General features: G+C 32.2%; 2 protein-coding genes across 2 annotated transcripts in view; both read left to right on the top strand.

Annotated features, from left to right (window-relative positions):
* LOC134692754 (glycine amidinotransferase, mitochondrial-like) overlaps positions 1-26049 on the top strand; it is a 647170-nt gene that overhangs the window by 370911 nt on the left and 250210 nt on the right. The gene's annotated exons all lie outside the window — the stretch shown is intronic.
* Positions 752-13029, top strand: LOC134693493 (ankyrin-1-like). The gene is made up of 7 exons (XM_063554327.1): positions 752-803; positions 3073-3302; positions 8012-8108; positions 9144-9824; positions 10150-10247; positions 10602-12187; positions 12966-13029. Exons 1-7 carry the CDS (start codon positions 752-754, stop codon positions 13027-13029), a joined length of 2808 nt encoding a protein of 935 aa, XP_063410397.1.

The following is a 26049-nucleotide window of genomic DNA, read 5'->3' as shown; positions in this document are numbered from 1 at the left end:
CGAATAGACTGCAGCAGTAGGGATAATTCAGTACATAAGCAAATGCCTAACTAGCATGATCAAAACATTATGGAATACACTTCTTGTAACCAGTAATAACTTGTATTCAAACTGAATGGAAAATATAAATTTCTGTGATAAATAGGACAGACTATAAATGGGAAAATGATAAGCGGAAAATCAAATTTCAATAGCAAAGGCCACAATAACAGACAGTTTTCCTTTATAAGCAAGTACTGAATTGCCAAAGCGCAAGTGAGAAACATATATATGATGCAAAGTGCAAAGACATGTTACAATTAATATTGAACGTGGGAGCAAAATCTACTTAGAGCCATGAACACTAATTATCGTTAAGTAAAAAATACAGTCCAGAATATCATTAAATATGGTGATGAACTTTAATAATGGAAAAACTGTTGGCATCAATTTATTTGCTGCAATTCACAGTGACTATTGAATACACTGCTTTCATCAGCAATGCCAGACAGTTTGCAGCAAGGTAAGCATTTCACTATACAAGCCTAAAGAAACTGATTCAAGATTTAGAAAGCATACAAATACGATGACAACTGCCAATGTTTCATGTGTGGCACATGTTTCAGAGGAAGAGGAGAATTATTTAAGAATGCATTTATTGGTGGCTGGAACTTGTCCGAAAGCTGTGCGTATATTGTTTGATAAAGAATTTCATCCTTCTCGGTTGAATTCATCCATTAAAAAGGAATATAGAAAACTGTCTGACTTGAAAATGAAACATGTTATTAACGCAGCTCAGTGGAATTTACTGTTTAGCCGTGATGGTAAGTACTATATGCGTACTCCACTTGACTTAATAGATATAGGAAGATGCGGTTGGGTGCCATTAAGACAACTCTCCATTCAAATAACAATTTATAAAAGTAAACCATTATAGGTCAATGTACGGCCTTCAACACGGAGCCTTTGCTCACATCAAACAATAAGCTATAAAGGTCCCAAATTCCCTTTTCAAAACGTATCGTAATTATTTCGTATATCATTAACATTTTAAAGAAAAAAAATGCTAATGAGTAAGTTTGCTTACAAACACATTATAGCAGATAAGCATATAGTGAAACTAGTACTGATTCATTTTTGCTTTAGATTTGTTAGGTATATACAGAAACCATAATTGCAGCAAGTGTATCACGGTATTTCTTCACTCGAGACAGTTACATTTAAATATCAAAGTACGAGGCTTGCCGCGCTTTTTGAATAATTAAAATTCAACTGTTTAGAAATTAAAAGATCTTACTATAAAGAATAATTTAAAAAAGGCCTACAAAACTGACAATATAAGCAACTTTATTTCACCCCGTGTAGAATGCTTTTGCAGTTTATTGATAACACCGAATGAATATATAAGAACGATGAAGTGCTGTACTGCCCTTTTTTCGGCTCCAAATGTAAAATTTGTTATTTCAATTGAAATATTATTGTAATTAGGCGTACGACACTCTGAGAAAGTATCATGAAATGAGTTTCTAACAAAGTTTTCACCCCTTACAAAACTGAGAGTGTGTGAATCTGGTAGATTTCTCCATAAATTTAGGCCACAAAAACACAGAGCACAGGGTTTAACAAAGTAAATATTTAAGTTCGGTTGTTTGTTTGACATGAAACATCCTGTATATGATTCTGATCTTGAAAAGAAATGTCCATTAGCTTATATTCTTTGAAAATGGATAAAATTTTGAATTGATTGTCATTGTAACGTCACAGAAAGTAGATACTTAAAAATATAAAAAAAATATCATATCTCCCGTCATAGTTTGAAATATGTTTTCATCTACAGTCTTTATGATGATATGTATGACATACATTTGTACTTATTGAGGATGTGTCGGGCATTTTGAAGCAACTCAAATAAAAAAGAAACCAATTTCGAAATAAGACCGTAACATAACGACACACCTTTCACTTATCATCCGAATACTATCGGACTGTAATAAGTTGATTGGTGGTTGCTTAACGTCTAGTGGCAAATATTTCAGGCATATTCAGTACGAGAACAATATCACAATAAATACAATAGGTAGGTTGATACGATAGCGGCCATCTGGGATGATGGTCGGGGAAATTTTGACTCTCACTGGGAAATGAGGGTATCTTGGAGAGGAACATAAATTTTGACTTGCAACAGGCCACCTACAGACATCTCAAAAGAATTGTTGCAAGGATTCTTTACGTGTACAGAGCGTGGCACTCTATTTACACGAGACATCGAATTTAACTTCCCCCTTCTGACCGGACGTGACTGCAAACTTGATACATCCCGCATAGCCAAACGAACACCCCACTTCGGCAAGCGTTTTACTGCCGGTCGAGAGAAGACCAAGTGGCCAGATTTCTATGTCCCAGTCCCCTTTTGGGGCTATCGGAATGTGAATCATCAGGTTAAGTCTTTTGAGCTTGTTTTGTTACTGCGACAACTCGTAATCATGATACCATTGTTAATAATGGTTTGTTATTACTGTGTTTGCAAATAAACCGTTAGATAACAGTTGTTTTTATATTTGCTTTTATCTATTTTATTAAGTAGTGCACTGATAAAACTGATTATAATGGAGAATTAGAAGGGTTAAAGGATAGTTAAAACTCGCCAAATCGCCATATAATGACCTACGTGTAGAAATTCTTAAGTACTCTTTTATATCATATTTGAATGTTCGTTTTAAACTTGAACAATTATATGTAGGCAAAGGACTTGATGTATTCTATTTGTATTTTCCTGTTGTGAAAAGCTGTGTGTTTGTTTGTACCCCTTGCCCCCATTGACAATAAAACACAAATTGCTTTAATTCATATTTCTATAAGTGTCTGGATGTGTGACTTGATACATTATTTCTTAAATCTTTCAATCAGAGAATTTCGGATTCAACCAATGTTATGTGCTGTAATCATCAAGAAATTCTGTGTATAAATGGAGTTCATATAAGGATGAGTATAGTATAATTGCTTTAAAAGAATCACAAACATTCATAAATTGAATTGTTTCCTTGAACATGTTAAACATATGTAAATTGATATAATATTGTTGTTCATTATTAGGTGCACCTAGCTCGGATTCTTTCGACGTGACATTAATGATAACATTACTCAGAAACCTTGCAAATTTTCCTGAACCTGCAGATGGATATGACCAATTACCAGGGAAGACTGAAACCACACCCATGGCTGACTTAGCAAGAATCAAGTACTACAGAAACCAGTTAGCTCATCTTAAAAACGGAAAGATGAATACACCATTCTTTACAATGGCATGGGAAGATATCACTGGGGTAAGAATATCAGTTATCTGATAACATTCACGGTACCATTTTGCCTACACCAGTTGCGCATTTTGACAATACATGTCTCTTCAGTGATGCTGGTGGCCAAGAGATTTGAAATCCAAAACTTTTATAAAAGATGATGAGCTATAATCCAAAAGATTAAAAAAAGTATAGCAAAATCCGTGAAAGGAATTAAAGCTTTGCATGAGGGAAATACATTCTTTAATTTATAATATTTTCTTACATTTTGTAACAGCAAATTTTAATGATACAAATAGTTATCAAAGATACCAGGATTATAATTTAGTACGCCAGACGCATGTTTCGTCTACATAAGACTCATCAGTGACGTTCATATCAAATCAAAGAAATACAAAGTTGAAGAGCATTTCAGATCCAAAATTCCAAAAAAAATTGTGTCAAATACGGCTGAGGTTATATATGCCTGGGATAAGAAAATTCATAGTTTTTCAAAAATTCAAGTTTTGTTAACAGGAAATTGCGCAGTGCTGACTACTGAACTGGTAATAAAAAAAGTCCGTATTTTCATGCCAGTACCAAAGTACTGGCTACTGGGCTGGTGATACCAAATTTCCACTATAAGCTATTTCATTCAATAAAATAAATGAATTGTATCATTTTTATTTTAAAAGATATTTGCAAGTCTTTATCTTACCAAATTTGCTTATAATTCAAAATAAAACATATCTTCATTTTGTAATATGACATCATACTTGATTCTTGTAGTGAAAAATAGAGAAGGAAAATATATCAATAGTTATCAAAGGTACCAGGATTAACATTTATTACGCCAGACGCGCGTTTCGTCTACATAAGACTCATCAGTGACGCTCATTTCAAAATATTTATAAATTCAAAATTCAAAAAAAATGTGCCAAATACGGCTAAGGTAATCTATGCCTGTAGGATAACTTGTAGTTTAATGGTTTTGCGTTTTTCGAAATGCTAAGCAAACGTTTTGAGAATTGTTTGGCACTCAATAGTCTTCATTTTGTTTTACTTTCTTTGATGTTTTTGGCTTTAGCGTTTTAATTCAGCGTCACTGATCGGTCTTTATGTTTACATCTGGCTTGGATGGTTTTGATCCTGGTATCTGTGGTGATTGTTTTAAATCTAGACATAAATAAATGTGGTATGATATCCAATGATACATATAACCAGCTGTGAACAAATATAGCGGAGGACAGACACGAAGGTTGCAAAATTAAGGAATAACAGTACTGTTATGTGTCCACGTCAATTGTCGCAAATGCAGTTTACTGGCGCGCTAAATTGACGGTGACAACTCTTCAGCTACTGTACTGTTCTTCCAATTCTCATGCAGTACAAAAAGAAATAATACTTTAAAGCATTTAAAAAATTTATAACTTTGACACACAAAAAAGGTTCGTGAAAGCATATGAATGTTTTTGGATAAACGTGACGTCATACAAATGAAAACATGCAAACTAGAGCTTATAACGTTCCCTCTACAACTCAAATTTGGAAAAGGTAGGTATTGTTTTATTTTGATAAAATTGTAAGAACTGAACATTTGTTGATCCGATCTATTCAAGATGTCAGGTCTCTCCTGAGTTACGCCGGGTCAACTATAGTAATGATTTGACGGTAACCTTTAGCAAATGAAAAACATGTTACATACAAATTGCATTAGAATCTGTCATTAGTGGGTGTTTTTGTTGATGATTGCTATCATAGAATGTATAGACTTTATAGTTGCTATTGTGTTATTACCCCTAGATGAACCTATAAAATTGTTTTGTGTAGACATTGAAGGATACAATTTCTGATATTTTGTAACAGCAAATTTTAATAACACAAATAATCCGTATTTTCATGCCAGTACCGAAATACTGGCTACTGGGCTGGTGATACCATCGGGGACTAATAGTCCACCAGCAGAGGCATCGACCCAGTGGTAGTAATAAAATTAACGGTACCAATTTTCGTGCACCAGATGTGCATTTCGACAATACATGTCTCTTCAGTGATGCTCGTGGCCAAACTATTTGAAATCCAAAGCTTATTTCGACAATTTCTTCCTTTGTGACGTTTACATTTGCTGTTGTGCTTTTTTGTAAAACTGTTTGTATAAGATTATAACACAGTTGTGACGACTGCTGTATCCATATTTTTCTTATTCAATTTATCATGTCTGTTTTGTTCAATGTGTAAATATTTTTTTTTTTTTTTTTTTTTTCAGTGTTAATGTGTAAATATAACGAAATTTTATGAGATTGTAATACAGGTGAGAGGTTGAGCGCTATGAAATTATGTTCAATCTTCAATTTTCTACATTTGAAAATGCCTGTACCAAGTCAGAAATATGACAGTTGTCCTTTCGTTTGATGTGTATTGTCATTTGATTTTGCCGTGTCAATATGGACTTTCCGATTGAATTTTCTCGGATTTTAGTATTTTGGTGACTTTGTTCTTGGAAGGCTTACCATTCAATTGCATTAACATATGTTAATCAAAGTCTATCCTCTTGTTACTGACCGATATCCATTAAACATGTTAAAACAACATCTTGTATGGAGGAAACTTATTTATTGATTTTTGTCAATGTTATGTATCGTTAAATACTGTAAAATTAATAACTCTAAATCCTTGGAAACTTACCCTTTAATTGTATTTAATAAAGTATTCTTATTGTCTTGTGTGGACGTGGCGCGTCTGGTTTTTTAAATTTTTAGCCTGGTGCCTTTTGTTGACTATTATTCGTTTATTTCTCTGTCCTATAATTTTTCCCATTTGTTTGTTTTGCAGTCCTGTCATGTAATAAAATTGAGAATGGAAATGGGGAATGTGTCAAAAAGACAACAACCCGACCATAGAAAAAACAACAGCATAAGGTCATGTGGCGTGAAATTCCCGCACCCGGAGGTGTCCTTCAGCTGGCCCCTTAACAAATGTATATTAGTTCAGTGATAATGAACGCCATACTAATTTCCAAACTGTACACAAGAAACTAGAATTTAAAAAAATACATTACTAACAAAGACCAGAGGCTCCTGACTTGTGAAAGGCGCTAAAATGCGGCGGAGTGAAACATATTTATGATATCTCAACCCTCCCCCTTGTGTCATGCCAACAACTGTTTTTATTTAATAAATGCGTTTAGTTCAGATGCGACTACCCTTTAAGTGAATTAACATTAACGCCAAAATATGAAATCTTAATAATGACCTGACAACAGGATCGTAACTTTATCCCTTCTTTATAATTCTATTTAAATGTTTTGTTAGTTATTGAGGTGAATACTGTCATTTTTTTGCTTTATAAAGAATATTTCAATAAAAAAAATGAATGTGAAATACCTGAACGTATAAGAAGTCTGCATGTTGAGCTATACTTACGAATAATGTCCTTATACCGATGATGAAATTTAGTAAATGTGTTGACTAGTTTGTGATATCGAAAACCCTGGTGTTATAATTTTTCAGTAATACATAAATTTCTCTCGTTGAAACCTAAAACATTGTTACATACACGAGCGAATCGCACAAGTTAAGATATATAAACACCGTAAGGATGATGACAAGGGAGCGTCACCATCTAAAAATGGATAATTTACGATAGCAAATGAAGTCATCTCTTTAATCAAAAATGTTAGTATTAAGCTTTCTGTTTGTGATATAGTTATCACGATCGGGGAAAGGGCAGTAGTCATTGTTAGTATTAGTTTTATTAAAAGTAAGATCAACAGGATAAATTTCTTTAGTATACATACTGAAGTGGTCATTATTGAGAGCGAAAATATCATCTAAATATCTAAAAGTATTATTAAATTTGAGTATCAGATGTTGTTTCGATGGGTCTTTGCTGATTTTTGTCATAAATTGTTACTCATAGCAAATAAAAACAGGTCCGCAATAAGTGGTGCACAGTTTGTCACATTGGAGTTCCCATGACCTGACGATAAACGGAATCTCTAAAGCGAACAAAAATGTTATCTAGTAAAAATATAATAATTTGTCATTCTAATGTTATAATTGACATTGCTATTAAAGCTGGTGGTTTGGCATGCCATAAAACCAGATTCAAACCACCATTTTCTTCTTAAAATGTATTTTCCCAGGTCAGGAAAATAGCCATTGTTATATTATAGTTCGTTTCTGTGTGTGTAATATTTTAATATTGTGTTTCTATTGTGTCGAAGGTCTCTTTTATTTGGTACGTTTTCCTGGTTTTAGTTTGTAACCCTGATTTGTTTTTTTCTCTATCGATTTATGAATTTTGAACAGCGGTTTACTACTGTTGCCTTTTCTTATTCGTATGTAATTCGTTGGAAGGCAAAAAAAAAAGCGTCAACACATGAACTATGCCACCTGACGTCTATTTATTTATGATCTATTATCGTGCAGCAATGTATATCAAAAAGTTGCAAAGATCCCTATTGAAGGAAAATTGGGTCTTGTAAACTTTATGATTATATGTTACGTAGAGTTATGTAGGAAACGAAAACAAAATAATTTGACCTAAATTAATTTGATTTGTATTGCGCAGATTGAATATAATCGAAACCAGTTCTCAAATTCTTTGATTTAAATTTTTGATTGAATTTGATTTTGATTTAAACATTTTAACAGACAAGATGTTCAAGTTTGTCAACTTATATTTTGTAAATATGTCTCACAGTTATACCAATTATATTTTGATACAGTGCAAACATTTTTCATGTATTGTAATAGGCTATAAGAAGACTAGGTGATCAAGAAACAGTTGAGGAATGTAACGAGCTAAGAACAAAACATTTAGACCAATCAACAGTACCTTGGAACCTTACAGGTTAGGAGAAAAACAATATACAAATGCCCTTTTCCTTGCAATTTTTTAAACTATCAAATAACAATATTTACTCTATGGCAATGAAATATTACAAATCACTTAATCGATAGTACAATTATGAAACCTACTCCATAATGAGCAAGTAAGAATTATTTCAAGGTTAAATTGGCAAAAGGACAATCCTACAAAATATTGGTTCAATTTGTAGTTTCATGCAACGGAGGAGATACGATCATAAATTATTACCAGTCAGTTTTCGGAAGAACTGGTGAACAAATAAATTTTAGTTCAATTACAATTACATTATCGCGACTCTTAGTCTTAATTTGTATAAAAATAAGTTTTCGAATATTTAAAATTGCTTTTTGCTTAGACTCGCAAAGAACCTCAATCAACACAAAATTCTTAAAGTTAAAATAAATAGATTGATTTTATCAATTCTCACTGATGGAATGACATTCTAGTTTCGTCGATCTTAACCAACTAGATAATAACATTTGATAAGTGCAGGTTAATTATAAAACAGAATGCATGAATATACGAAATGTTCAAACAGTACTTTTTAAAAAAACTGCATTGTACCAAAGAATGTAGAATACTGTAGAAAGTTCTAAACACTTTGGAAATATGAAAACATACTGATCTTCTTTGTAATATCAGTGCATGTATTTCAAGGTAGGTTTTATATAAGAAAATCATAAAAAGTGTACAAAGTCATAATGTATTGAAATGCCCAAAACACCTATCCTGATTTAAAAGCAAAATGACATCAAGAATAATTAAATGTTGCTTGAAACTACAAATAAAGAAATAACCAATTGTCTAGAGCAACAAAACAATGTAATTTAAATATTTTGTTTGTGTAAACACATGTATTATTGGTTTTCTTACGTCATCTTTTTTTGATAATTGTGTCATTTCCTATCGTACAGCGTTCTTCTCATTTTCATGGAGAAAATAAATCAAACAAAACTCTGTTTTTGTTGATGTATAGATATTTCTCATATTACTATATTTCATATATTTATATTTTAGTACAATTCCGTCAGATACTTGATCAGTGGAAAAAAGATGATGTTAATTTTGTGGAAACTAGTGCTGCAAAACATGTGCTAGAATTAATCAGGAAACATAGTTGTGTAACTATTACTGCTAGTTCTGGTGTTGGAAAGACAGCAACCCTCCGGCATGTGGTTTTGAAAATGATTGGAGACGGGTATGATGCATTACTAGTAACCAATCCTCATGAAATCGTTCAGTTTTGTAATCCAAATCAGAAAACATTGTTTGTTATTGATGATTTTTGTGGAACATTCTCAATAAACCAATCCGATGTAAACATCTGGGAATCAGTCATAAAACGTATTAAAGAATTAACTGGAAATAACAATAAACTCACAAAAATTATTGTTGCCTGCAGATTACAAGTCTACAAAGATGAACACTTCGAATCCTTATCAATTTTCAGAACCAATACATGCAACTTGTTATCAGCAGACTTATGCTTGTCAAAAACGGAAAAACAGTTAATTGCAGAGTCATATCTGAAAGATGACGCTTCTAAGATTATTCAGTATTCTGATTTATATGATTGTTTCCCATTGCTCTGTAAATTGTATAATGTTAATTCTGAACTCAAGATTGAAGATTTTTTTCAGAATCCATTTTCAGTGTATGAAAAAGAGATGGAACATCTGAAAAAGAATAAAAATTTTGGTAAATACTGTGCAATAGCATTGTGTATTGTTTTTAATAATAATTTTACAAACGAAGTGTTGACAGAGGAAATAGATGAAAAAACGAAACGCATAAAAGAGAACACTTTTGAGGCATGTAGACTGGACAAAAGTACGTCTAGGTCAATCTTATTGGATGAACTTGATTCACTTGAGCAAACCTTCATAAGAAAGGAACATGGTGTTTACAGAACTTTACACGATAAACTGTTTGATATTTTATCGTATTATTTTGGAAAAAAAATGCCCATTTTTTTAATCCAGAATGCAAATAGTGGATTTATTATGGAACGTTTTTTTATTAGAGATAGAAAAAGACAGTGACCAACTCGTCACTATAGTTCCCCCTGAATACCACCAAATGTATATACAGAGAATGGTCAATGACTGGTCTTGTGGGAAGGTTATTGATGTGTTTAATAATATCAATATGGATATACCAAAGTTCAGACGACGATTTCTGTGTCATTTAAATACCCTTGATATTTCAAATCAGAGACAACTAGCACAAACATGTGATGACACTGACAACGATAGTGTTCTTTAACAGTGTTGTTTTAAAGGAGACATTTCTTTCATTCAGTGGTGTTTGTATCATTGTGTTGATATTAATCTGTGTAAAAATGATGGTTTGAGTCCTTTACATGTAGCATCACAAGAAGGGCATACTAAAGTTGTGAAGATGCTATTGGAAAACAAGGCAGAAATGAATAAGTATACAGATGATGAAGCATCGCCCCTGTTTATGGCTTGTTAGGAAGGATATAAAGATGTAGTACAGTTGTTACTAGATAACAATGCAGACAGTAATAAGTGTATAGATAATGATACATCCCCCTTATCCATTGCTTGTCAGGAAGGACATATAGATGTAGTACAGCTTTTACTAAAAAGGAAAGCTGATATCAATAAGTGTAACGATGATGAACAATCTCCATTATTTATGGCTTGTCGGGAAGGACATACAGATATAGTACAGCTGTTATTGGACAGCAGGGCAGACATTGATAAATGTATGGATCATGAGGTTTCTCCCTTATTCATAGCTAGTAATGGAGGATATATAGTTATAGTTCGGCTGTTACTATACAACACAGCAGATATTAATAAATGTACCGATGAAGAAGCGTCTTCCCTATTTATTGCTTGTCAGGAAGGACATAAAGATGTAGTACAGTTGTTATTAGAACACAAGGCAGACATTGATAAATGTACGAGTGACGATGCATCCCCATTTTTAATTGCTTGTCAGGAAGGACATAAAGATATAGTGCAGTTGTTATTAAAAAACAAAGCAGATATCAATAAGTGTATGAATGATGAAGCATCTCCTTTGTTTATGGCTTGTCAGGAAGGACATACAGATATAGTACATTTGTTACTAGAAAATGAGGCAGACCTCAGTAAATGTAAGGATAATGAAACATCTCCTTTTTTTATTGCTTGTCAGCAAGGACAAACAAATGTAGTAAAGTTGTTACTAAAATACAAAGTAGATATCAATAAATGTAAGGATAATGAAGCATCTCCTTTGTTTATTGCTTGTCAGGAAGGACATATAGATGTAGTACAACTATTACTAGACAGTGATGCAGACCTCAGTAAATGTAAGGATAACGAAGCATCTCCCTTTTTAATTGCTTGTCAGCAAGGACATACAGATATAGTACAACAGTTACTAGACCATAAGGTAGACATTAATAAGTGTAATACATGTGAAAAATCTCCCTTGTATGTAGCGTGTGAGTTTAACCAGAAAGATATAGTCCATCTGTTACTTAATAACAAGGCGGACTTTAACAAGTGTAATGTTGATGAGATATCCCCCTTGTTTATTGCATGTCAAGAAGGACATATAAATATAGTACAACTGTTGCTAGACAACAAAGCAGAAATTAATAAATGCATGGATAATGAGATATCCCCCTTACTTATTGCTTGTCAAAAAGGATACGAAGATATAGTCAAGCTGTTACTAGACAACAAGGCAGACATTGATAAGTGTAACGATAAGGAAGCATCTCCTTTATTTGTTGCTTGTCATGAAGGATTTAGAAATATAGTGCAGCTGTTACTTGATAACAATGCAGACATCAATAAGTGTTTTGATGATGAAGCCTCTTCCTTGTTTATAGCTTGTCAGAAAGGACACACAGATATAGTAAATATGTTACTGGAAAACAAGGTAGACATTAATAAGTGTATGTATGATGAAGCCTCGCCTTTGTTTGTGGCTTGTCAGGAAGGACACACAAATATAGTAAAGTTGTTACTGGAAAACAAGGCAGATATTAATAGGTGTATGTATGGTGAAGTCTCTCCTTTGTTTGTGGCTTGTGGAAGGTAATATATATATAGTAAAGATGCTAATAGACAACAATGCAGACAGTGATTTGTGTATGGATAATGAATCATCTCCATTGTTTGTGGCAAGTCGTAAAGGATATGATAACATTGTACAGCTGTTACTAGAAAGGGAAAAAAAACATTTATACGTGTTTAAATAATAAATGGATCAAATCAACAGTATTTTATTTGCTAGAGGAATCATGAAAATATAGTAAAGTAATGTATAAGACAGACAAAGAGGAGTTCACCAATAAGAAGCCACCTATTATTGTGTTTTGCATAGTACAGCTGTAAGTAAATAATTAGATACGTGAAAGGATGATTAGACATCTCACTTTTTTATTGCTTGTCAGTATTGATATAAAGAATAACCGTCGATTGTTACTAGAAACCAAGAGAGACATTAACAAGAATATGAGAGATAAAGCACCTTCTCTGAATATAAATGATCTAAATTTTCATTAAGGTATAATCAAGTTATCACTGGAACCATATACATTTTGTGGTAGCCACTGTATAACATTACTGAAATAAAACCAAAAATAAAATTTGATCTTTTACGGTTTTGTCTACAATGGAAGTGTCTTCAAGTCTGTTCAGTCTTAATATTCATATATGTTGTATTTAATGATAATTCATACCATAAATGAGAGTGAATAATTTTCACCAAGTCAGTCCAAATCAAGACCAAACAAATTGATTCGAATGAAATAAACACTCAAGTGTGGAAAAATTGTCAAAAATCTTTCATAGGATATATTTTGAATTTTAGGCGTAGATTAGCCCTTACCAGACCTTCTCATTGCACAGCCAATATTGACCATTTAAAAACTTGATAAACACATTCCTGTGTTTCTTTAGAATTTCATCATTTATATGTTTAGAATATCCCATTACAAAGGTATAGATGATATCAGTTACTGAAAGAAGTTAGTTGAAAAACAATGTCACGGCAAAACGTATCCCACCAAAATATAAGAGGGTGTCTCAGATGTTCCGGAAAGTTAAGGATATCCTGCTTCACATGTTGCATCCGTCGTGATGCTCATGCTATTACAAATTAGCCAGGAAATAGTTTAATTCGGTAGGTCACATTCGTAACAAGGCAACAAGAATGTAGTAACGACATAAAGAGCATATCTGATATCATCTGTGAAAGTGATATTTCATAACGTTCAACCAACTCGTGATGGCGTCCATAAAATGTACGAAGTGATGATTTCAACTTTACCATTTGGAAATACAAATTGAAAAGTCACAATTGCGAAGCCCAAATCATATCTTTTGTCGTAAAGATTAGTTTTCAACCGACCCTCATTGTCAATTGTTATATGTAGGTCAAGATATGAGGCTGACATAACTGTAAAGAAGAACACAAAAAATTACTTTAGCATCAAACCCCACTAACGGGATGTACAAGTACCGAGCCTCATCAAATGAATATTATCAGAAATAGACTAAACAATTAAAGTAATAATTTACACAGACAAATAAAAGAACACTTTAACACGCACTTAAGATGGTAAATAACTTCAGTATCTATAATCCATACTTCATGACCGTCGAGTATTGCTTGAGAAGATTATACGGAATATTTATCATTAATGTCTCGGTATATTCCGATTACATTTCTTAGGAAGAGAGCAAGACGTTCTTTGACATAACCCTGGTTTTACAACTCTCTGTGCAGAAACTGTTGATTTTTTACAAAGTACGAGAAGCAGCAGCGTGCTCTTGAAAATCAATGAATATTCCATTCGCAATTGATGTTGGTATATTGCTTCTAGGGCGAGGGAATAAAATTAAAATTGTCTAGTTTGTCAAAGATTCTGGTACTAAAATGACTACATATGTCGAATTCGAGGTACAAGTCTAAAAATGCGACAGAGGAAGCCATGTCTTTTGGTTTTTTTTACTTTTAGTTCTGGGTCTTGAGGATTAATTAATGGAACCAATTCAAAAAAGTTTTAATTGACAGAGGGGCACAAGCTACAAGACATGAAATGAAATAGAATATGATTGTGTTTGTATCAATTCTTAATAAACGTGAAATAATGAAATAGTAATTCACTTTTAGCAGCCACATTATTTCTATTTTGTCAAAATAAGCAAAGAAATTTAATCCGAATTCATATGAATTCAATTCAATCTTTTGTTAGAGATCGGTTGCGTATGTATTAGTAGTGTTCATCCATTAAAAGGGAATGAATGTCAACAATGAAAATGGGAAAAGGTGAACCATTTTGTTGCTGATTTAATCCACAACAGTATTCTTATACAGTTAATCTATAACATAAAATCAAACAGATCTAGACAATTCGAACCACACAAGGTCACTATCTATTTATCTCCGGGTCATCTCGTTCTTTATTCGTAGTTGGCTTAAGTACACACGAAATTTTGATTTATTGATCGAGTACATGCATTGATAACTGTTTAATTTAGACTGATAGAAATTTAGATACTATACGTTTAAGTATGTTATAAATCAAATTTGAGAATTGGAGTCAAATTCGTGGACATAAATATATTAGCCAATGTCCTTTAATTGGATGGAACATCATCAGTATATCCGTAATGAAATAAATGACCTGGCTTCTTTGATTTTCTCGTTTTTAACAAGGGTCTGACGGAGCTCTGACGTAAGTGAAAATGAGAAGAGGTCAGCAAAATTATGCAAAAATCATTCGTATAGGTATGCCGACAGTTTGTAGAAAAAAGTTTACCTTCAAATTTAACAAATATTTTGCCAATAAGAAATTCCAGAATACTTATCATTTGAACTTTATGTAGCAAGTTTTATCTTTTTGTTCACTATTAACAATAAAATATTATTTGTTCTAGAAATCAAGCGATAATCTATGATTACATGATTTTGTATCACTTATTCACCGTAGATTCATCTCATTAATCATTTATCTCCCTGTATACTCAATACTATTTGGACCCTTGACCGTCGTGTTAAATTCACGAGCATGCATTTGACATTCATATTGCTGAGTAGCATACATGTCAAACTTTGAAACATAGCCCCATTCTATTAAAGCACGTGTCATCGTATCAATGATAACCTGATAACCGAATTTACATGATCATGTGACATTATCATATCTTCACCTTAGATTGATTATGTTTATCATTTATTTATTTCAAGTACTTCCTTATACCGTATGAACATGTGCTCGTCATATAAGATTTATGAAATGCAGATTACATTCACGTTGATCCGTGTCTACATGCCAAACATTGATGATCTATAAAACTCATGTAGGCTGTAATTTCTGAATACATGTAGTTATAATATAATAATTGCAGTTGATGCATTGTGCGGAATTATCGTAAAGTAACCTTCGATTAATTGTATTAATCACAGGTACGGATATACAATAAATGTGTTAGACTTATTTTGACGTAAATCAACAACGAGAAGTAATCAGACTGATAAGTATGATATACTTTTTAATGAAAATAGTTTTTTGAACAAATACACCTATAGGTAATTTGCATCAATTCCTTTTTGTGTGGTTAAACTTGTATTGGACGCTTTAGCAATCTAAGGGAATAAACCTTACATATTTAAAAATAAATGTGTTCTGAAGTCTCTTCTTTTTTCTTTACTTAAGTGTTGTAGAGATGAAGAAAAATAAGCTATTTTTCTACACGGATTTGAAAATAACAGTACATAACACACTACAATATTGAAGTTTTGTTTACGGTTAAGACGCGTCTTCTTCATGTTTAATGCTTTTTGTATTTTTTATTTTCTTATATTATTGGTTTGATACGTGTTGCACAAATTATTCTGGTCCGTTATACTTCATTATAATCCTCGAATATTTGTATGCACAATCTGTATATGTGATCGGCAATAATTGAAATTAGTCATTACGCTTAAATCCTAAGCAATAAGCTAACGCTTAGGCAGTAAGTCTATTGCCTAAATGATGTTAGACATAAGTCTTAAATCATGAAACAAACTGTGCAGGCATTAAGCTTAATGCCTAAAATATAAATGAGAGTAAATAAAAGGCATTTATTCATTTCAATAAAAATATATTTGTTACATAATAACATTTTTAGAAATTGGGCATTTTTATCGAAACTGTCCTAAGATTGTTCCTATAAGTATAGCCAAATTCTTGAAAGGAATCAGAGCTTTGCATGAGGGAGATACATTCCTTAATTAATAATAATTTCTAATATTTTGTAACGGCAAATTTTAATAACACAAAATAATCCGTATTTTCATGCCAGTACCGAAGTACTGGCTACTGGGCTTGTGATACCCTCGGGGACTAATAGTCCACCAGCAGAGGCATCGACCCAGTGGTAGTAATAAAATCAACGGTACCAATTTTGTTGCACCAGATGCGCATTTCGACAATACATGTCTCTTCAGTGATGCTCGTGGCCAAAATATTTGAAATCCAAAGCATATATAAAAGATGAAGAGCTATAATCCAAAAGGTCCAAAAAGTATAGCCAAATTCGTGAAAGGAATCAGAGCTATGCATGAGGGAGATACATTCCTTAATTAATAATAATTTCTAATATTTTGTAACGGCAAATTTGAATAACACAAAATAATCCGTATTTTCATGCCAGTACCGAAGTACTGGCTACTGGGCTGGTGATACCCTCGGGGACTAATAGTGAATAATGAGTGTTATTTAGAAAGATAACACTTATCTATTCATTCACATGAATTTCCATGATAACCTGATAACCAAATTAACATGATCATGTGATATCATAATATCTTGACCTTCGATTTATCATGTGATATAATAATATCTTGACCTTCGATTTATCATATAAACCATTTCTTTCTGTCAAATATTTCCGTACAGTTAATGAACATGTCCCTGTCATCTGTGATTTACTAAATGCAGATGACATTTACTTTACTCAGTGTCGAACATTCTAAACTTTGATGCTCTATATGAATGATACATGTGATACAGCGGTTCACATGTTGTAACGAACTAGTATACTATTCGTTAATGTGTTCTCTGTGCTGAAGGTTCTTGCATTTGTTTGTACTGTATTTTTGTCAAGTAAGGTTGTCATTTTAGCGGTTATCTACTATTGCATGATTAGCGGGAGGTTCGGCTAGAAGTCATAAAACCAGGTTCAACCCTCCATATTTGTCGTAGATTGTCCTAGCCCTCCATATTTGTCTTAGATTGTCCTGTATTATGTTAGAATTATTTCAGTTGTTATCATATAGTCCATTTTTTTTGTGTGTTGACGTTTATTTTTTGTTGCAAGCCAGTGTTTCGTTTGTTTTCTTGTTTGCCTCCTATAATTGACGTGTTTCTTTCTGGTTTAGTTTGTACCCGGGTTTGCTGTCGCTAAATCGATTGATAATTATTAAACAGCGAAAAAAATGAAAAGTGCCAAAAAAAAACAGATTTGTATTGTTATGATATACTAACCTCCATGTGATCATGTGGCATTTTCATATTTTTACCTCAGATACTGTATCAGTTGAATAGATATACCTAATTAATTTGAGAGTTACTTTAGATATGGGATATTTCTTTTTAAGAAAACAAATACTATAATATGTGGGAACAAAGTAGATTATTACAGTAGAAAAATCAATTATAATTTATTTTTTTTTTAAATCGAATTTTCATTGTACTAATGAAATCAAAATCGTTAAAAAAAGATTGTAGCTTTTTTAATTCCCGCATTTGCGCAGAACGCAGAAATCTACTTTATTCGTCCAGTCTCGTTGTCGTGAAACATTGATTAGTCTAGGAAAATATGGGAACTCAAGGAACACAATACCAATATTTCATTTTTAATAATTCTTTGTCTTTGATATTAATTAACGTTTTGGTGTATTGCGTTTTTTTGTTTACATTGAACATGACGTCATCAGTTAAATAACGTCACAAGTGAAATCCCTAACAACAGAACAATAAATTTGGAAACGTTACGGTATTTCTGTTTCTTTTTTAACAGATTTATAAGTTACAGAAAGTAATTCATACAGACTTCGTCCCCTTATACAGGACTGGTTCCGAAGTAAGCTTATGTTAACTTTACGGTAGGACTGGTATCGAAGTTAACTTATGTTGACTTATGACAGGACTAGATCGAAGTTAACTTAAAACAATCCTGTCAATAGCGGACCTGTTTCCAAGTTAACGTATTAGCAGACATAACAACAGTCCAAGGACCGCTTTTTAAGTTAACTAGATTTTGGTCCTAGGATTGGTATGAGCAGTCCTAAATCCGGTCAAAGGTTAACTTTGACCAGTCCAAATGACTGGTTATCAAATTAGCTTGCTGTACACATTAGGACTGCATTCGTCTGTAATGTAGGCCTCATATTATTACTTTATTTGTTATAAATAAAGTATTATAAAAATTATCATAGTTACTTTATCAGCTAAACAATTTGGTTCAAGAATTGAGATCAAATAACAGTAAATGTAAAAATAATGCATTTATTTCAAAATTATCATTTGAATTTTACTGATCGAATGATCATTAGTATAGAAAGCACGTTAAAATCGATGAAAAAACTACTTAAATCTGTCTTCAAAAAGCTCAGGGGTATAAGAAAAAATGTTTCTAATACCTTGCAAAAATGAAGATTTTACTATACTTAAAAAAAAATGATAAAATGTTATTTTTCATGGTACGAGTCGTTCAAAATTGCCAAAATTTGCGTAGATTGTTCGTGAAAATGCACATATTTTTTCTAATACATATGAGAAAATAGGTTGTGTAATATATTTTAAGAAAACAAAAAGCAAAAAAAGGGTGTCACCGAACTAGTTTTCTAGCTACAAATAAAAAAGGATAATTTCCTTATATGTCCAGTATAAATTTTGTAGTAAAACAGATATCTCCACTTTAGTGGCTTACTTGAAAAATTAATTGAGGCATAAATACTTGGTATTTGTTAAAATATTTTTGATAATACGAGGAATGACCAAGTTTTCTTTGTATACATAAACAGTTAAACCAATAAATTGCAAATCTGTCGCCAAATTTGATGATTTGAGCACTGAAACATTCTGAATAATTACTGTCATTCAAGATGGTGGTATACCGGTGAACTGCCTTTGAATCGTCAAATCTCTAATTCGACTGCATAGATGTTTCTTAGAAAAAAAATATATGTTGATATTTAAATTTCCGTTTTAACGATTCAAATTAAAAATATGGTCACCGACCGTTTTTACGGTAACCATCATTCCAAATCCAAAACGTCGAAATAAAGGTAACGTCATCGCGTTACAGGCCGTAAAACGTTGATATTGTTGTTTTTCACGACAATAAAGGTAACAAGTTAAGATAGCAATACACAGTTAGAAGTTTAGTTTCGCATTATGGCCCCTGTGAATTTTTTACGACGTAGTCGGTATACTTTCGGTTTGTGCACTTTGAACTTAAGGACGCTTCACTATGGCTACAGACTACGCATGCTCGAAAATCCTTTCTGTGATTGGACAAAATGCTGTAACGGTGGGTGATTTGGTTGTGTTTGAAAAAACGTCTCGAAAATTATATCGTGATGGAAAGCAAGTGAAAAACTATAAATATTTGAACTAGATCTTTCAAAGATTCATATTTTTATTAAAATAATTGTTTTTCCAATAGCTTTTTGCATCCATGACAGCTGTTTATTCGGGACAATTATATAATTATATAATTTTTAATGTAAACTTTTTTGTACGAACGTTAATGACTTTTAGAACGCACCTACGCATGTGAGATTTCCGCGGGGTTTTGATGAATGAAAGATACTACTTATACTACCAATAGTTTCTAGCTTTGTTAAGAGCTGTTAAATAACACGATGGCAACTACACATGTTTCACAGGAAGAAAACAAATTTTTGAGAATGCAACTGTTGTTGAATGGAATTTCACCGAGGGCTGTACGTGCACTATTTGATAAAGAATTTCATCCTTCTTGCTTAAATGCCTCTATTTAAAGAAGTGAATATACAAAATTGAAAGACTTGAAATCAAAACGTATCATTACTGCAGCTCAATGGAAATTACTGTTTCCATGTAATGGTAGGTAAATTTACTTTACCAATGTTTATCATAGTTTTATTTTCATATTTCATAATTCTGAATTTAATAAAAGAATATATGCATGTACACTGTACATCTTTAAATTGCTGTCATTGACGTCTACCTCAAATCTCCTTTTATTTATATATCTTTAAAAAAATATTATTCTTTTGAATACTGTAATTGTACTAATTTTCAAGATTTTCGTGGTTGGTTTATTATCGCGAAAAAAATACACGCGAATTCAAATCAAATCTATCAAGTGAAAGGCAAAAATTATAAAATCGCTAAAATAAATACCCGTGAACGTGCTTAAAAAACACAATTCGCAAAAATAAGTACCCGCGAAAAAAAACTAAGTACAGTATAACATATTTAATTTATTCATTTTACTTCATCATGTTGTTTTGTACGAACGTTAATGACTTTTAGAACGCACCTACGCATGTGCGATTTCCGCGGGGTTTTTGTGAATGTTAACAGAAAGATACTACTTATACTACCAATAGTTTCTAGCTTTGTTAACCATGAATTAAGTTTAATGTTAACAGTAGTAAATGTATATTTGTTTCTTTTTATTTGCACTAGATTTTTTGACAAATAATTTTTTTAGGTGTCATTACAATATTCTTATATATTATTGCCTTAATATAACCAGATTTAGTAAAGAATTTCTTGCATTTACATTCAGATGGAGATTTTATTAAAGAGGTCCTGCATCATTAAGTCATTGTGCTTCTGAAGGCTATCGAAATGATAGCTTTAAATTGTACTCAAATTTAAATACGTCGGATATCTTTTTTAAAGATAGTTCTTGTTAAATATGAGGTTTTGTTCAATAATTTAATGTTTAGATACTTGAAGAATGATATACCGTTTTAGTGGGTTTATATGAACGTTTAGATTATTTTAGCATGTTTTATATGCCATTTTTCTGTTTGACAGTCCGTATTTCATTATTCTTACCGCCCATAGGCCCATAGGTTCATAGATTATTGTAGTGTTTATCAACAGAGATTTTGCGCTCAATTCAATTCATTTTTATGGAAAAACATGCAGAAATGCATATGATTTTTTTTTAACCAATTGATAGATATAAACCTATTGTTTTAAGAAAGGTATCACTGTAATTGATTAAATTTTCCTTGGGACCAAATTTTGGAGACTTTTGTGACATGTTCATCCCCCTTTTTTGCTATATTTTGTATCAAAGAAATGCAGATTGTTTACATGGTTACACCCAAGAGGACTTTTTTTTCCATTATGACCATTAAAATTTCAAATCTATGAAATATTCTCTTTCTATAGATATGTAACACTCCCAAACGTGTCCTTCCCCCCAAACGTGTCCGATTCTCCCAAACGTGTCTTTTCTCCCTAAGCGTGTCCGAAATGCACAATATTCCCCAAACGTGTCCGATTTCATAACCCCCAAACGTGTCCGATAATTGTTATTCGCCAAAAACGTGTCCAATATTTAACGTCAAAACGTCACACGTCTTTTAGCGCTAATACATCTCCTAATTAAAAAATCGCTGATAATGTTAACGGCAATTCTATGATGGGAGACACACGTGATGAAGTTGTCATTTATCAGATTAAGTTAAAATTAATCTGTTATTATTAAGTAACTTTGACTGCAGTTGCTTATTGTCCAGTTGCAGGTATTTCATATTCATTTAGAGCTGACATACACATGGAGTTGAATTTATCGTTAACTTTGTTAATTATTTTGTACTTACATGAACTCCGATGATGCCTTTTATATTTATCCGAATATTGCACGGCGGGCTTTTAACAGCATTTTCTTTCATTTTGTCAATAGTTTGTGTGTATTTCAAAAGCTCATTAAATCACATAAACTGGTTATCCGTTTTTTTAATAAATTTTAGGTTTCCACCATCACTAAGGACACACCAGATAAGAAACATAACGTCCACTGCCAAATATTTCATGCATAAGTTTTATATAGATTCTTTTTTTATGAATATGACTGTTATGTGATTAACGTCGGTTTTAATTGCAACTTTATTTTGTAGTGTATAAATAAACTTTAGACTGTTGATTACGTATTGTCCAGTTGCAAGTACTTTATGCATATTTAGAGCGCACAATAGTTTTGCAAGTTTTAATGTTTTTACAGTTGTACTGTACAAATTAACTTTAAACTGAACTTTAAACTGATGATCGCGTATTGTCCAGTTGCAAGTATGTCATGCATATTTAGAGAGAACATACAAGTTTTAATGTTTTTGCAGTTTTATTTAGAGAGAACATAGGCAACCTGTTTTTATTTTTTTTACATTTGAACATATATGTTTTAATGTTTTTACTGTTCTATTGTTAAGATAAACTTTTTACTGATAGTTGCGTATTGTCCAGTTGCAAGTATTTCATGCAAATTAGAGAAAACATAGAAGTTTTAATGTTTTTTCAGTTCTACTGAATAAATAACTTTAAACTGTTGCGAATTGTCCAGTTGTCAATATTTCATGCATAATTAGAGAGAATATTAAAGTTTTAACGCGCAGAGAAAGGGACACTTTGATCCGTTAACTGTACAGTTTAACTCAACATGTTTGCTTACAATTTACATACGATATAGCCGAAATGACGCCCCCACTTTAACCCAGTTTAATTCTTACGGTTTGATAAAGTACTAACGTTACGTGCGATATGTATATTTTTATTTAAATGGTAAAATAAGTATACGTTAATGAAACAGCAATCACCAAATAACGCTTGATATGGACAAGTTTTGGGGATTGGACACGTTTGGGGGTTAGTTGAGAAATGGACACGTTTGGGCGTTTATACAAATGACACGCTTTGGCGTAGTTTTCAACTAGACATGTTTGGGGGAATCGGACACGTTTGGGGGGAAGGACACGTTTCTGAGTGTTACAGATATATACATGCATACCATAAATATTAAGCCTTATGTATAGTACAGGGTTTTAAAAAAATAAGAGTGTCAATTTTAATTGTTTTTGTTAACTGTGTATTGCTACCTTATGGTATTTGACAAAGCAAAGGATTGCTTATTTTTAGACAAATCATACCAAAAATCTAATGATATTTAGATTAAAGATACAATTCTGAGTGAGAAACATCTTTTAGTATGATAATATATATTAATTTAAGCTCCATGATATGATTACATTGTATTGTCACTTCTAAAATTGTCTTAAGCTGAAATGATGTCTTACACCAGCTGTTTTTTTTTTATTCTTAGTTAAACCCATTCCAAAATAATAAACCAAATCCTGAACTCTACTGCAGTTTTGTTCTGATGAAAGAAAATGAATCATTTGCGATTATCTGTCATCTCGGTTGCTTATTTCTATTGCTTTCTCATAACTTTAAGTTCCACGTTTGCCATTATATATTATGATGTGCTTACTCACTGGGTCGATGTTATGTCGGTCAAATACCTTTAAAAAATCTGTCTGTTCAAATTCCTAGGATCAATGAATTGATAACAAAATTTGAAATTTCACCTAAAATTTCGATGCAAACTTGCGTCTAAAAGTAATATAAAGTTATCTTTTTTCCTATCTGCTGTCAAAACATTTAGTATGAAATTTACTATTGAATATTAAGGGTTGTCTATATACATTTTGATGTACAAATTCATGATGATATAGTGATTGTATGTCATTTAGTGAATTTGTAAGTGTTTAAATGGCAGAAAGCCAAAGGTAACAGTTAAAAAAATACCTTTTTTTCAATTTACAGACAGCTAGCAGCTGGAATCCTAAATTTCAAGAAGTTCAACAATAAGACTTTCGAGACAAGGAGGAAAAATCATTTCACATTTTATATCACTGGACAACTCGAAATACCGGTCTGTTGAGCAGTGTATAGTCGGACTTCTTACCAAGTTATTAAGTTAACGCATCATTGTATGCTGGAAATTAAAACAACAAAAGAGACGAAACAATCATTACCTGATGTAGGAAACGTGAAAACCTGGTATTAGCAGACAACACGACAGATTAGAATCAGCCCAAGAGCTGTTAAATAACACGATGGCAACTACACATGTTTCACAGGAAGAAGAAAATTTTTTGAGAATGCAACTGTTGTTGAATGGAATTTCACCGAGGGCTGTACGTGCACTATTTGATAAAGAATTTCACCCTTCTTGCTTAAATGCCTCTATTAAAAGAAGTGAATATACAAAATTGAAAGACTTGAAATCAAAACGTATCATTACTGCAGCTCAATGGAAATTACTGTTTCCATGTAATGGTAGGTAAATATACTTTACCAATATTTATCATAGTTTTATTTTCATATTTCATAATTATGAAATTAATAAAAGAATATATGCATGTACACTGTACATCTTTAAATTGCTGTCATTGACGTCTACCTCAAATCTCCTTTTATTTATATCTCTTTAAAAAAAATATTATTCTTTTGAATACTGTAATTGTACTAATTTTCAAGATTTTCGCGGTTGGTTTATTATCGCGAAAAAAATACACGCGAATTCAAATCAAATCTTTCAAGTGAAAGGCAAAAATTATAAAATCGCTAAAATAAATACCCGTGAACGTGCTTAAAAAACACAATTCGCAAAAATAAGTACCCGCGAAAAAAAACTAAGTATAGTATAACATATTTAATTTATTCATTTTACTTCATCATGTTGTGTGTCATCATTTAAAATCAATTTATAAATGGTTTTCATCAATATTCTCAAATTCATCAACTGAAATACTAAGATATACGGAAACGTGTTTATGTTGAACATAAAAATAATTGTAGTCATGCATTGCATTCACAGGTTCTGAGACTTTTGATATAACTTTAATGGTAGTATTACTCCGGAACCTGACAAATCTTTCTCAACCTACCGGTGGATATGACCAGTTACCACCGAGAACTGATATAACACCAACAGCTGACGTAGCAAGAATCAAGTATTACAGAAACCAGCTAGCCCATAATGGCGATTTTGAAGATGGAAAGATAAATAATGTGTCATTTTGTACTGCTTGGGATGATATCAGCGGGGTGAGAACATTATATTTGAACTTATTAGTAGATTATGATGACATAAACATGAAATAATTCGTTATGAACATTGTGAACGACGGACATTTTTTGATTGCAAATAACATTGAAATTGTGCACCGTATTTTGAGAGTAGAACAAGGGACATACTCATCGATTATTGCCATTTATTACTATAAACTTAGTTGTGACTAAGTAAAAAGTGTATTTTTGTAAACTTTCCAATTTGTTCAAATAAGTTGTCAGTCAAACATCCATTTAAGGACAGTTAACTGGGCGGTGTTTTACTTTGTGAGTTTCAATTAGAGACATCATCTCGTTGAACCGTGGTTCACACATTGTTTCATTTATGTTTTGAAATTAAGTTATATCCATCTATATGGTAGACTATCAATCAAGTCTATATGTGCCTGCCAAGAAAATGTTACTTTACATAATTTGTGTTCTATATTTCTCTAATTTTTGTGCTATTTTCACATTTCCTGACCGGTGTGAGAAAAAAAGTTCTCCTCACTAGTGAAAAATCTGTTCTCGGCAAATGATTAGTCGAAATTTGATTAAGACGTCGAAATGTTTTGTTTTCTTCTCAATTTTTCTATTGTGACATTATGAAAAAAGACGACCTTGCCTGATGACGTCGCATATAAAGAGCACAATTTTCTGAAAATCTTTGAAAAAGAACGATGAAAAGCATTAGAGAAACAGATTCCGACACTTTAACACGTGTATTACGATATTTTCTCCACTCTCGACAGTTAAATTTTATTATTTAAAGGGCTCGGCAAG

This window comes from Mytilus trossulus, chromosome 12 (genome assembly GCF_036588685.1).
Source record: "Mytilus trossulus isolate FHL-02 chromosome 12, PNRI_Mtr1.1.1.hap1, whole genome shotgun sequence".
Classification (NCBI taxonomy): Eukaryota; Metazoa; Mollusca; class Bivalvia; order Mytilida; family Mytilidae; genus Mytilus; species Mytilus trossulus.
The sequence above is the reverse complement of the archived record's forward strand: the minus strand, read 5'-3'. Positions and strand labels throughout refer to the sequence as shown.

What these genes read in the sequence shown, in the direction of transcription:
- LOC134693493 (XM_063554327.1), top strand. Translation starts at nt 752, where the DNA reads ATGAAACATGTTATTAACGCAGCTCAGTGGAATTTACTGTTTAGCCGT. An exon ending in ATGACTGGTCTTGTGGGAAG is followed by an intron (nt 10,248 to 10,601) that starts GTTATTGATGTG and finishes ATGGCTTGTTAG; the next exon opens with GAAGGATATAAAGATGTAGT. An exon ending in TTGTTTGTGGCTTGTGGAAG is followed by an intron (nt 12,188 to 12,965) that starts GTAATATATATA and finishes TTTGAATTTTAG; the next exon opens with GCGTAGATTAGCCCTTACCA.